The sequence below is a fragment of the Siniperca chuatsi genome, linkage group LG2 (genome assembly GCF_020085105.1).
Source record: "Siniperca chuatsi isolate FFG_IHB_CAS linkage group LG2, ASM2008510v1, whole genome shotgun sequence".
NCBI classification, from domain to species: Eukaryota; Metazoa; Chordata; class Actinopteri; order Centrarchiformes; family Sinipercidae; genus Siniperca; species Siniperca chuatsi.
In genome coordinates this window covers 12,322,813-12,337,166 of record NC_058043.1, presented here as the reverse complement: position 1 = coordinate 12,337,166, position 14,354 = coordinate 12,322,813, and the positions used below count along the sequence as shown (strand labels likewise).

The 14,354-nt window shown below is 41.5% G+C and overlaps 1 protein-coding gene across 4 annotated transcripts in view; it reads right to left on the bottom strand.

Moving 5' to 3' along the window:
- The window catches only part of ppp1r16b (protein phosphatase 1, regulatory subunit 16B), a 98,881-nt gene that overhangs the window by 27,617 nt on the left and 56,910 nt on the right, over window positions 1–14,354 (bottom strand). For all 4 annotated transcript variants that reach the window (XM_044176244.1, XM_044176216.1, XM_044176235.1 and 1 more), the window contains exons 4-5: window positions 8,513–8,658; window positions 6,521–6,624 (exon numbers count right to left, since the gene is read on the bottom strand). In XM_044176244.1, the coding sequence (XP_044032179.1) occupies window positions 6,521–6,624; window positions 8,513–8,658 (250 nt within the window). The remainder of the gene's footprint in view (window positions 1–6,520; window positions 6,625–8,512; window positions 8,659–14,354) is intronic.

Here is a 14,354-nt window from a genome sequence, read left to right as displayed (position 1 = left end):
ACCAACTCCTGGTTGACAGAACAGTCACCCAAGACTGCAGAGCCCGACACACCAACCTGTGCACTGCCTGGATTGATTACAAGAAAGCATATGACTCAATGTCGCATTACATGGATCACTGAATGCTTAGAGATGTACAACATCAACAGGACTCTGAGACACTTCATTGCAAACTCGATGAGGCTGTGGAAAACCACCCTTGAGGCCAATGGCAAGCCACTTGCACAAGTATCCATCAAATGTGGCATATACCAAGGAGATGCTCTGTCCCCACTGCTGTTCTGCATAGGACTGAACCCCTCAGCCAAATAATCAACAAGACTGGCTACGGATACCGACTCAGGAACGGGCCACCATCAGTCACCTCCTCTACATGGATGACATCAAGCTATACGCTAAGAGCGAGCGGGACATTGACTCACTGATCCACACCACCAGGATCTACAGCTCTGACATTGGGATGTCATGCGGGCTTGAGAAGTGCAGTCGAATGGTGACAAAGAGAGGGAAGGTAGTCCACACAGAAGGGGTCTCACTCCCAGAAGGAACAATAGCAGACATTGAGGATGGTTACAAGTACCTTGGAATACCACAGGCAAATGGCAACCTCGAAGAGGCAACAAGGAAGACGGCAATGGCCAAATACCTCCAACGAGTAAGGCAAGTCCTAAGAAGTCAGCTCAATGGCAAGAACAAGGCCCAGGCAATAAACAGCTACGCCCTACCAGTGATCAGATACCTTGCGGGAATAATAAGGTGGCCAAAGGAAGAGATACAGACCACAGACGCTAAGACGCGAAAGCTCCTCACCATGCATGGAGGGTTCCATCCCAAATCCAGCACCCTGAGACTGTACGCTAGCCGTAAGGAAGGCGGCCGTGGACTAGTGAGTGTGAGAGCCACTATCCAGGATGAAACATCCAAGATCCACAAGTACATCCAAGATAAGGCCCCAACAGATGACGTGCTCAGGGAATGTCTCAGGCAATGGGGAGCAGAGGAAGACGTGCTGGAGGAAGGGCCATCATGGGAGGACAAACCCCTACACGGGATGTACCACCGGAACATAACTGAAGTGGCTGATATCAAGAAGTCCTACCAATGGCTAGAGCGGGCTGGATTGAAGGACAGCACAGAGGCACTCATCATGGCTGCACAGGAGCAGGCCCTGAGCACCAGAGCAATAGAGGCCCAGATCTACCACACCAGACAAGACCCAAGGTGTAGGCTGTGCAAAGAGGCCCCTGAGACAATCCAGCACATAACTGCAGGGTGTAAGATGCTGGCAGGAAAAGCATACATGGAGCGCCATAACCAAGTAGCTGGCATAGTGTACAGGAACATCTGCACTGAGTATGGACTGGAAACCCCGAGGTCAAAGTGGGAAACACCTCCAAAGGTGGTAGAGAATGACCGAGCCAAGATCCTGTGGGACTTCCAGATCCAGACTGACAGAATGGTGATGGCGAACCAGCCTGACATCGTGGTGGTTGACAAACAGCAGAGGAAAGCCGTTGTGGTTGACGTGGCGATAACAAGCGATGGCAACATCAGGAAAAAGGAACATGAGAAATTAGAGAAGTACCAAGGGCTCAGAGAAGAGCTGGAGAAGGCCTGGAAGGTGAAGGCAACAGTGGTGCCCGTGGTCATCGGGGCACTCGGGGCAGTGACCCCAAACTGGAGGAGTGGCTACAGCAGATCCCTGGAAGAACACCAGACATCTCGGTCCAGAAGAGTGCAGTACTGGGAACAGCGAAGATACTGCGCAGAACCCTCAAGCTCCCAGGCCTCTGGTAGAGGACCCGAGCTCGAAGGATGAGACCACCCACGGAGGGTGAAGGACAAAGTTGTTGTTTTTTTATATATATATATATATATATATATAAAAACTGTAGTCAACTTCTCACACTGGATATCTGGTGTGAGCTAAACTTCCAAGTATAGCTGTGTCCTGCAATGACAATAATACTTGACATTTTTAAGACTGACTCACTGACAGATGGCTCCATAGTTGTGACTAAAAGCACAACTGGATACACTACACTTAATGTCACAACTCCCTTCTGTATCTGTTTTGACCAGCCGCCAATGCAGGAGGTGTCTTAAGATGATTGATTATAATCAAAAAGTCTCTCAAAATATACATGAACTCTCAAAGATTTTAAGTCTTAAATCAAGTATGTTTTGGGGAAGTTTGCTTGACTGACAGTTCTCAGAGTGAGCATTGTTATTTGGCACTAACTCGTCCCATATTAGTTCCACTCATGCTTCCTTCCCTTTTCACCAATGATAGTAGCTCCAGGAAGGGCCAAGATGGCAGACATAAATAAATCCAAATTGAATTAGGGCCTCAACTAAGGATTATTTTCATTATTGAACTAACTAGAGCCCAATGTGATGTCTGCAAATGTCTTGTTTTGTCCGACCAACAATCCAAAACCCAACGATATTCAATTTACAATAATATTAACAAGAGAAAAGCAGCAAACCATCACATTTGAACAGCTGGAACCAACACATGTTTGGTATTTTTTCTTAATAAATTACTAAAGCAAATCTTCTTTCTCTTTCCTTCAGAAACTAATAGGTGACATCACCAATGCCACGACCATGTTTATCAACAGTCTGATTTTAACTGGAATCCTTTATCCCTCCATCATTGGGGGTAAAAAATGACATTAGCTGTGTAGCCAGTGGGTTTGACTACTCTGCATTCCCCACTATTTCACCGGTTCAATTCCTGGTAGACATTTCCACCTTATCACTGCAGCTCATCACAGATGAACTGGGCTCTACAGGGAAGGATCAAGGAAGAGTTAGATTAGTCGATGCTGCATATGAAGTGCTGTGTGTGTGTGTGTGTGTGTGTGTGTGTGTGTGTGTGTGTGTGTGTGTGTGTGTGTGTGTGTGAGCGAGCAAGAGCTGGTGTGCCCATCCCTGTGGAGTCTCTGGAGAGAGAAGTCTTATCCAGCAGTACAGTGCTGAGAACATTACGGGAGCAATTAGCAGCGCCGCACTTCCTTTAAACGGCTTAATAATTATTCTTCTCACCTACTGTACAGCTATCTGCATCCTGCGGCTCGAGAGATCCTATTGTAAGCTGAGAACCTCATTTTCGGTAGTCTCTGTTTTCCCTCTCCAAGCCCCCACGCTCTCTCTCTTTCTTTTTTTCTCTGTCTATGTGGGTTTCCAATATTGTCTCACATCCAGGATGAACCTACACAACGTGGTGCGATGTGCCCTATTTGCACTGTTAAATCAAAATCATTAACTCTGCACTTGTTTCCAATTCAGTACTTATCATAACAGGGCTTTTCCAGACCTAGCACGCATGATGCTCTCCAGCATCACCCATGCTTCCACAGTTTACTCCTGTTTACCACTGAGCAGCTCCACTGAAGCATTTGGGATTTAGTGTTATGCCGAAGGGCACCTTGACCAAGGAAAATTTCAATATTTTTCAACCTTCTCTCCCATGTACATACACTAAATTGACAGCAACCCACAGCCTCACACATGTAAACAAACCGGCGTGGGTAGAAAACTGGGACGCTAGTTTGGTTAGCCGCAAGTTCCCCAAAAGTAGATCTAGAGAGATGAAGTGAAACATTTCCAGAGTCTGTTCCAGAAAAAATTTTAAAATTACATTAGAAGAGAATTTTAAGGATATGGACAAAACCAAGCTACGATGACATAAGTACCCATGCTGCCTACAGCTCCCATTTCCCCGTTTTTTGTGCTCACAAGATAATCATTGTTCAACTTTGTCAAAGTCACGAAGGTTTAAAATTTCTGATATCAAGTGCTGTAGTGGAGGACGGTTTGTCTGAGAATATGGAACACGCTTCACTTGCTGAATGAGAGATTGCATCGAGTTACAGAAGCTAGTGGAACAGAGGCTCTCTATGCAGTTAGCTACAATAGCTAATCCAGGGGGCTAATTTCTGTGCTTACTTTCAGTCGAACTCAGAGACAAGAGCTTGAAGTGATTAATGTAAAACTCAAGTTTATTTGGAAACCTTCAGGAAGCTTGTGCTGCTTTCCCTGATATACATTGTTTAGCCGGAGTTAACGTTTGCAGAATCTCTACTACACAGGTCGGTGAGGACAAAGTTAGGATGACCCACAATCAGAATTAACACAATTATTATGTGCTGGAATTAGACCCAGGTTGAAAAATATCAGAATTTCTTTAAAAAGGAGGAAGTCATTTTGCTCATGAGAAGATTGATACCACTCTTGAGTCTGTAGGTTGAATATGAAGCTAAAGCCAGCAGCTGGTCAGCTAAGCAATGACAATTCGCCATTTTACGGGGGGTTATGTGCCTGACTATTTCATGGCTTGGAGAAGTAACTTCCTGGAGTCTCTGCTGGTTGCTTGGCAACTGCACCCTGCCAAGAAATATTCCACATAACCCCCGTAAAACAGCAAATTAGTTTTTACACTGCAGTTTTTGAGAGTGGTATCAATCTTCTCATCTAACGCTCCACCAGAAAGCGAATAAGCATATTTCCCAAAATGTTGAACTATTCCTTTAAACCAACCACATTTCAGCAGCCAATCTGTGCATTCATACTAGAGTATTTCTCTAAACTCAAAGCCCCCGCAGCCACAGATTTTGCGCTTTGTTGCCAACTGTGTGCTCACACGTCTGCCTGTAGATGTAACTGTTTACTAGAAAACAAATACAAAACATTGACAAGAGCTTATGTTAAGAAGGTTGAGTGTGATTTAACTCCAGTGTAAATAAAGCTGTCTATCACCCTGACTCTCTTTGTGTCAGTCTCTTTGTATCACACAAACACAGACACATCTAAAACACAGCACGAGTTTTCCCTTCCTCCCTCCCTGCACACATTTATGTGCTGATCTCCTTGAACTCTTTCTCAGTCATGTCACACAGACAAACTGTGCCGAGTGCGTTTGTTTACAGTGACACAGCATGAATATACAGTATCCCAATCTGCATCCCGTTGGGAGTGAGAGAACTGTGAATATCTCAGCGCTCCCCGAAGTGTCAATCCTGAAACTGTGCGGGAAACCAAGTGCTTTCTGCGGTCACAACCCTGCTGCTATCTTCCTCAACAATCTGTTCCTGTTGGTTGAAATACTTTTAAGACTGCAGGATACAAAACACTCTTATCCTGCTGCAAAGGTTAAGGAAGCTTTATACTATGTTACAAGTGATGAAAGGATTTGGGGGTCAAAGACAACTGTCAAATAAACAGAATTGTGCAATACTGAACATTAGCTAAACCCCTACCCCGAACTGCGATTGTGCAATCACAGCTTAGCAATCGTAACAAGGCATAGTAGGTCTTTGAATGTCTCCACATGCCAAAACTGTGTGTCTGAAGCTATAGTAAGAGCGTTACTCTTACACTTGAAGAGTTTGGAGGATGTTTTTTTTTAGTTTTTTCAAAACTCAAAAAAAGTGTTAGGAATGGATTAAACAGTGTGTTCATCTGCTGTCTAGCTAATTAGCTTACTACCTGCAGTAGTAACCAAGCGTTACTTTCAAATATAAGGAGCACATCATTAACCAACAATATTAGTTTGTAGGCTTACAGTTTACGTTACATAAAAAGCCCAGTTCACGACTAGCAAATCCATTCTGTAGTATTTCCCCACTGTGTAAAAGCCGGTCCTGGATGCTATCAGAGTTTATGCTAATGTTAGCTGCTCTGTCCTGCACTTATTGGATTTTAGGAAAACTTTTTGCCTAGGACATGCAGCTTCAGCCTCAGTCTTTTAGCACAATATCCTATATGTAGCCATCAAGTGCATATTTATGGCCCCTTTTTCCAAGATTCTCGTCTATTACAACCACTAACCTTGAAACATGAAAAAGTCAGCTGGAGATAGCATTTTCAACTCATGGAGCTAACGTTAGATTAATTAGTTAGCTAGCTACAGCTGATACAATCTGCCAGCGACAGCTGTCATTTCAGCCAGCAAAATCAATGCTAGAAATGAGAAGCCTGCTTTTGTCAACGTCTTGCCTGAAATCCAGGATCTGTTTAAAAAAAAATGACTAAGAATTTCGAGTGGTAAACCTGACACCGTTATCATTGTAAACTGCATTATGTGCTGAGCAAGAACAGATAGCTTGACAGGCATAGCAACAGTTACTAAGACGGGCCGGGTTCAGTGATGATTAGATTCACCTAAAAAGTGCAAGAGGTTATCCTGGACCTGTCTAACACCAGTGTGACTCTCCGCTTCTCAAAAACTATGATAGTTAAAAATCCTGTAATGGTAAAATGATCTAACTGGCATAATATTGAAGAAATTAGACACAGCACACTCCCTCAAAATGGCATAATTGCTGTACATGGAGAAGCTGCATTATCTTATTTATTCAATCTGTCTGCAGACATTGTGAGACTGATAAGTTCCCAAACTTGTTCAAGGAAGCACAAAAACTGTGTTTATCAACTCGGAGCTACAGCCTAAAGATTCTGTCCACAGACCCAGATGTCTGCGGCCGTGTCATCTCATCAAACATTTATTCTCTACCTCTATTGGCCATAGCCGTCTCAATGATGTCCAGTGTTGGGTCGTCTTCACACAGGTCGTAGGGCATGTTCCCATCAGAGTTGACCGCCAGCAAATCTGCACCGCTGTGGGAGACGAGCAGATAAATGATTAACACTTTGGAATATTAATTTTTATAGGCTACTAAATGTACAATATCCATGGTTAACATGGGGATTATATGAGGAAAAGTTGTTTAACATATTACATTTTAAGGGAATCATCTGTGATCCAAATGTACACAAAAAATAAAAAGACCATCGACTTGCTTTTAATCCAAAAAAAAGACTGGACAACTAAATATAATTGTGTGATGTTTTCAGATTTTGTAAAAGGTTTTGTTTACATCAGCAATGTTTTTAATCATCATAGTAAAACAGGCCTGTATGTATATGAAACCCACAAAATGCTGGGGGGAAAAAAGTCTGATCTCTAACTTAGTCTTGGACAGGAAAGACAAAATAAATCTCAGTTGCAGCACTAGCTGATGATGCTAATTAAATTCTTTCAGTCCAGAACAAGTTGGCCTGCATTATTCAGCGTTTTTTAATCAGTAATTTCACTGTGGATAATGAGTCCAAGCAATATGATGAGGGGCATGACAAGTCCTGCATATCAACAGATGGCAGCAGTGTGTCTGTATATTTTGTCTATGTATGTATGTGTGTATGTATGTGTTTCTAATTACTGTATGCAGGCTCTAATTCACCGTGTGTGCACTGTGTATAGTCTTCATTTGTCTGCATCTGTACATGCCTCTTTGTGTGTGTACATGCTGTTACATCAGAGGATCTAATTAAATCCCAGTTAAACATGTTCACAATGTGTATACCCATGTAACTCTGTACAGTACGTATTCCATATGTTCAGTTGTGAATGTGTCAGCGTAAAGAAATCAACTACACATAAGGATGTTTTTGCCTCTGGGTCAGTATTATTGAATTATGAATTGCATTTACGTAACAAAGATGCTAATAACTCAATATGTGCCTTTTGTAAACCATTACACATCCTAGGGCTGAGAGATAATTCAGTATTACCCCTTATTAACTTTGTAGCATGATATCATGTTGTACCAAATCTGCTGTCTACATAATGACTCCAAGCAAATTGTAATTAAAACTATAGTTTGTCTGATGTAACACATAAACACTGAAGTTCAGTTAATTGAATGTCAATTTGAATACTTTGTGTGATTTTGATACATTTGCCATATCATGTCATATACTGATATCAGAAAAGTATGGTTAAATAATATTGTGATACTGATTTCAACAATATCTGCCTGCCCTTATCTGCCCTATGTTTCTTTCCAACAACTGGAAAAAGTGGAGGACAATGCCATTTCCCATTTTCAAATATTTGTTTTTGTAAATGATTTTCTTGCTACTGCTTTTAATGTGGACTCTCCTCTACTGCCAGGTGCATTTCCATCAGTTTCTGCTACTCCACGTTGCAGCTTCTGTTGTTTTTGGATCAGAAACACCTAATTTATCAGCACAACAAAAATATGCCTGTTAATTTCAGATTGTGGTGTGTGTACAGGGTTTACAGGGTGGTAAGCGCTGCCCACCCCTCCATCTGATGACAGCCACTCCAGCTGGTCAATACGAACTTTAAAATTAACTTCAACTTGATGCTCTATGGGTAAAATGTGTCAGCACCTGATTGTGACTGACTGGGTTGTTTGTCTTTACTTTTCTCAACTTCTCATCAAAAACATAGATGTTTCTCCCTGATACTGCGATGTGCTGCTCTGATTAATTACTGCAAAATGAACACAATGCTTAGCTGAATCAGACATTATCAATGTAGTTACTATATGATAGTTCAAACCACTTAGCTTATTTACATTTCTTTCTTTCTTTCTGACTTAAGCAGAGGTGCTCTTTATTCCAGGCGAGGCACCTCCACTATAAATCGCTGCAGGAAACCCTGGTGTAGTTCCTGGTGTAGCGTATCTGCATGTCTTACTGTGCTATGAGTATCTTGACCAGTCCTGCGTGGCCACATGTAGCAGCAGCGTGCAGCGGCGTCCACAGCTCGTTGTCCTGAGCGTTGACGCTGGCTCCTCGGTCCAGCAGGATCTTCACCATCTCCTCATAGTTATCTATACAACACTGTTACGAAAGAGGTGGAGGGAGAAAGGGAAACGAAGAAATGTGTTTAATTTTTGATACTGTAACACTTGCTGCTCTAATACCCCAGATTGAGTTAGATGGAGGGAAGAAGTAAGGGAAAAAGGGGAGTAAGAAGAAGCGATATTGAGTGAACAGGAGCAAAGAAGACAGGAAGGAAATTGCAAATAGCGTAACAGAGTTAACACTTTGCAGGACGTGTCTGTATCTGCTGTTTTTAACTCAATCATCAAGTAATGTGAGAACACTGGCGACAGACTGAGATCCTCTTGTTTGGAGGAAAATGAAATGCTGCCTGAGAAGAAGTTCTACTTTTTTATTATTTTCAGTCTGATGTAGCATATAATTCATACAGTGAGCACTCAGCTGTGCTGCAATGATGCTGTACGCTTCGGCACCTTAATCATTGCAAGAAAGGAGACTCATTTGTCGCCAAGAGCACAGACGAACAAGAAGTCTATTCAGAAGTCAAACCATAACTCTACAAAAGTACTTTAATAGCTTATTGCAGAGTGCAAAGCTGAGAACACATTAAGCCAATTTGGACACAGTCATTCTGACAACTCACACCCATCCACAGAGACAAAGACAGAGAGGGACAGAAAGTATTTTCCTTGTTAAACTTGGGTGTGATTACAGGGTGTGGAGGAAGGAAATTTTTTCCATGAAAACCATCCTCCAATCTAGCTGCTGTCAGCAACAGCAGTTTTCTCCATCAAAGCTAATTGGTGTGAGTGTGGCACTGCTGTGCCGCTGAACAAAGACGAAGATGGCTGAGAAGAAGAGACAAAAACAACTGCAAGGAGGAGACATGAAGTCAAAGAATGGGATTAGTAGTAAAAGAAAGTGACTGTTAGACACCATCAGCAAGTAGCTGGGTTACAGGCATTAATGAACAACCCTCCCTGCAGATGTGTTATGGTTAAGATTCGCCAAGAAAGAGTAATGTGTCAACACCTTAACCTGGAAAGTCTGATGTGAATTTGAAAAGTAAAGTGACCCATAAGAATTAATGGATCACATGAGTCACTGATTCACAAAAATGTCATTAATAAGAAATAACATGCAAGTATGAATGAGTAGATTCACTTTAATTTCTAGAGCAGTATTTTCCAATCTAGTCCTCAAGTGGCCCCTGTCCTGTGGGTTTCTCTTTTCACACATGAAATAAGTAACATTAATCTGACAATATTAGATTCAGCCTTGTGCAGTGCTGAAAGTGTTACAGAAATGTTACTTGGTGCTACCTAGTAAGATTTTCATTGTGACTACATAAAGGGACACGAGTGCTTATTATGACATGGGACGAACATGGAAAATTGCTATTACATAATAAGGAAGCCCAGGTCACAAATTAGAGAGAGATGCTGTTACACATCTGTTGTGTTGAGTGATAAAGTTCTTATAAAGAGTTTCTCCCCCCTCCCCAAAAAGAACTTTTCACCTTTTACACTTGTCTTTAAATATTCCACCACACTGTACATGCTCACCACATAAACCTTGATAAGTTGAGGTGCGCAGAGAAGAGTGTTTCTCTTTTTCATGGATTTACATAGAGGATGAGCTGAAGTGCAATCTCTGGAGGTTTCTAGTATCTGACAGTAGGAGCGAGAGCAAGTCAGGCAGTAATACAGAGAGAGGCACAAACATGAATATAAACCAACATGATGGAAATGCCAAGAAAGAGAAGGGGAGAGCAGATTTGAAGACAGATGAAAGTTACTTTGGAAAATGTAAACAACAGCAGACTCTCTTCTTCAACATCCTATTGACATCATTTAGATTTAGACCATTAAGTGCTTTTAGCACAGTTAACGGGCTAACAGCACCAGTAACAGACCAATGTATCAAAAATGTATGAGTAGAAAATGACTAACCATATTTTCAACACAACAGAACAATTCATAGCAATTAAATATACTAGCAAATGTTACTTTTCTGTCAATAAATATCCTTGTAGTAATGAGCCTCTAGTGTTTAGTGTAATCCAGCCAGCAAGAACTGAGCACAGAAATTGTTGCAACAAGGCGAGCAGATGTGAGTGTGAGATGATTTAATGGGTGAGACCGTCACCTTTGGTACCATGTACATCCCTGCCGGCTGTAAAACAAAACCTAAATCAGTCTTCTCACACACCTGCTCTCCATCTCGGTCTCTGCGGTCCTAAAAAATCTTAATCTGAATGCTTAAACAACAATAAAAAAACACTATTAGACCACATTGACATAGAAATAAAATGAGTTGTGTGTGTTCTCTGGAGTTTTGTAGCTTCGACTGCCAAGGCTACTCAGATAAGGTAGCTCTGACAGAAGTGTGGGGGGAGTACATAAATTAATATACAACACAAGAGAGGAAATGAAATTACTTCACAGATGTAGAGGATAGATAGCGGGAAGACAGATAAGATGTCAAACATGCACAGAAAACACAACCGCTGACTGACTGGAAACACTAAGGGCTGACAAACACATCCTGTGAATAACATTTTAGTTGCAGTGAAAAGTAAGTATGTATGTACGAAGATTACCAGTCCAAAATGTTCACACAAGAATTATTTAGATTTTTACATTGTTCATTTGAGTTAAAATCTAACTGACCACTAAAAGACAATCCATATCCAGATCTGAAAGAAAACAGCAGAAAATGCTCCTGGGCAATATGTTGCCTGGTTACACACTTCTAAATCACTGCCCATATCTCAAATTTTTCCGTAATTCAAATAGGTCTGGTGTTGCGCTCATTGACAGCTGTTTCCTGGTTGGAGAAACAACCAAGCCAATAAGACTTTATTTGGCAGGATTAAGAATGGGGACATTATATTTCTGAGCCAGAAAAATGGCCACAAAAAATGGTGACAAGCATGGATGAGATCAATGTAGCTAAAAAGCTCGTTGAAAGTCAACTTTAAAACAACTTTTAAATCGGCATATTCCTTTAATTGACATGAAAAACGTTACATTGAAAGTAAGACGTAACTTTTGAAAGAAGAAATAACACATAATTGCTCTTACATTAAAAAAAACATAAGCAAAACTTAAACACACTCTTGTGTCTTGCTCCAGTCAACAAACTTGCGTTTTGCTGCTACAGCCTTACCTTGTCTGGTATGACCTGTATCTTTTGGTGGCTAATGTTAGCTAACATTAACAAACTTTAGATACTGACATTAAGTCAGTTAGTTCACTGTGTATGACACAATGTATGACTCTTCTCTACTTGTGCTGCTGCTACATACAGTATGTCATAGATAAAACTTTCAGTGGTTTTATCTGAAAAGTAAAGCAAGACGTGAACACTCTGTAGCTCAGTGGCAATTAGCAAAATTTACACAGTCTCTCACTAACTGCTCCAAGCAACGACTACAGTGCGGTCTGAAAATGCCACTGACAGTACAGATCACTCGCTACTGATTGTAGCAACTTGTAACAACTCCCAAACAGAAAACTGCAACATGAACACAATGTCAGACTAAATAATAAAGTGAAACGAAATGTTTATTCAGTCTGATTATCAGGCTAGACAATATAGACAGTGGGCATGTTATCAACCTCTGCTGATACATATGCTACTCTTGAGTTACCACCTAAAATGCTATCCCGACCCTTTTTAAGTGGATGATGTTAAAAGATTGTGGAGAAATCTCTGTGATATGTATATGGGGAGGAGAAAAAAGAGCCACATGATACTAAAAGTGGGTAAGCAGCATGAAAAGAAAATAAAGACATGAAGGCTACAGTATGGAGATCCTGGTCCCAGTCACAGAGCACAGGAGGAGGTTCGCTTAGAAGTTTCTCTTTTTTCTGAATCTTTTCTAAAGCAATCTGCACCAGACAACCTTTTTTTTTTTTTTTTTTTAAAGTTAAAGTATAAATAAAATTGGACTTGGTGTGAAAGGCCTTTACTGTCAGTGATGCTCAGACAAGGAGGGTGAGAGACAGAAAGAAGTGTCTATATGACGTTCTTCTAAAGCTGCCAAAAGCAGAAGTGGTGGAGGCTGGTTTATTTGTGTCTACTACTTCCGGTGTAAATGATGTCAAAAGAGCAGCAAAGATAACAGATTTAAAGGAACAGACAGAAGGGCATGAGACACAAAGTTTCTTATTACACTGTGTGTCGATATGTATGACGGCATTAAATTGGCAAATTGTACATCTCGTTACACGGAGATGGTAATTCAGAGAGCAAGTCATGGATTTCATTTTCGGGTAATTGGCAAGCTTGAAGATATAATTCAGGAAAAATGAGCAGCCTCATAAAACTGACAAGAACAAGACTTTTAAGGAGACATATAAGCTTGTCAAAGACATCTGATACACTGATGGATTAGCTCACATCTGAAGCTCCAGCCTGCAGCAGTGGCATGACAGATGTCGTCAGAAAAACCCAAGAGGCTACAACCTACACACCAGCTAACAACTAGGCCAATCTCCTAACCTCCTTCTGAATAAACCCACATACTTCAGCCCACCTGCTAGCTGACTGCTTGGCTAATCTCTTAGCTTTTTTTCTGAAATAAAATCACACATACTTGCACCCACAAGCTAACTAGCCACTAAAGTAAACTCCTAGCCTTCCCCTGTAGATCACCAGCCTCCAGCCTTCTTGTCTTGGCAACAACACAATGAGCCAAGCAAGGAAATAATGTGCCTTTCATGAAAACTATTCACACAAGGATGGGAGTGTGGCTCTGACAAAGACTCAAATTATGCCTGGAAAACAACAGCAACAGTCTTGCTGGGATGTGTCAGTGGGCTGAGAGGATGGTGGTCCGGGTTTATGAGCAAAATGATAAGGAAATAAGGCTGAGACTATGACTGAATGGCTGAAATTTGATCAGGGCTAGTGCCATGAGGCCTGTCGTTGACTGAGCTGGCAATGAAACTAAAATACTGAGGGGTTAATTGAGCAAGACCAGGACCAGGTGGCGGAGAGTACAGCTGAGACCGCAGGAGGTAAAATGATAAAAGGGCTTCAAATTATTTTACCAGAGTTGATGGAACTAATGCAAATCATGAAGAGGGAAGGGGGCCTGAGTGCAGAAACTCAAGATGCCAAGTTCAGCTGTTGAGAATTAGACCTAAAAGGCTAAATCAATTGAATCCACGCTGTGACAAGCAGCTGGGTCATGAGGAGTACAGTAGATAATTTCTGGGCTCAGGTACAGTTTAAACTATTGTGGCATGTTATTTTCCAACCTCTCTCCTTCACATGCTGTCTAACAGGGCGGTACTTAATCACATCTCTGAAAAAGAAATGAAAACACATTAAGAAAAAGTATTGGTGCTAAGAGAGACTACAGTGACAGTTCCAGGGTTGTTACTTAATTTAGGGAGTTGAGTGTAAGAGCAAGGTACTGAAAGGCTGGCAGGTCTGGGTTTAAGGTCCTCAAAGGCTGTAGTAATGAAGAGACTGATGAAAAGTCTGGGACCACACAGGAATGTTAAAAGCCCGCCTCAGTCATCTCTGTACCCGTTTCCGTCATCTCTGCATAAATACTTGGGAGTGGTTGAATCACTGAAGTAAATGTTTTTATGCGACTCCAGCAGTCCGTTAATGTTCTGGGTCAGACAAACATGTGGCTGGTGTGTTTGAAAGCATCTGCTGTCAAGGATACCATCTCTGTCAACCTTACACCGTGTTCAGACCAAAAATAGCACTGTGTTTAAACAAACAGGGCT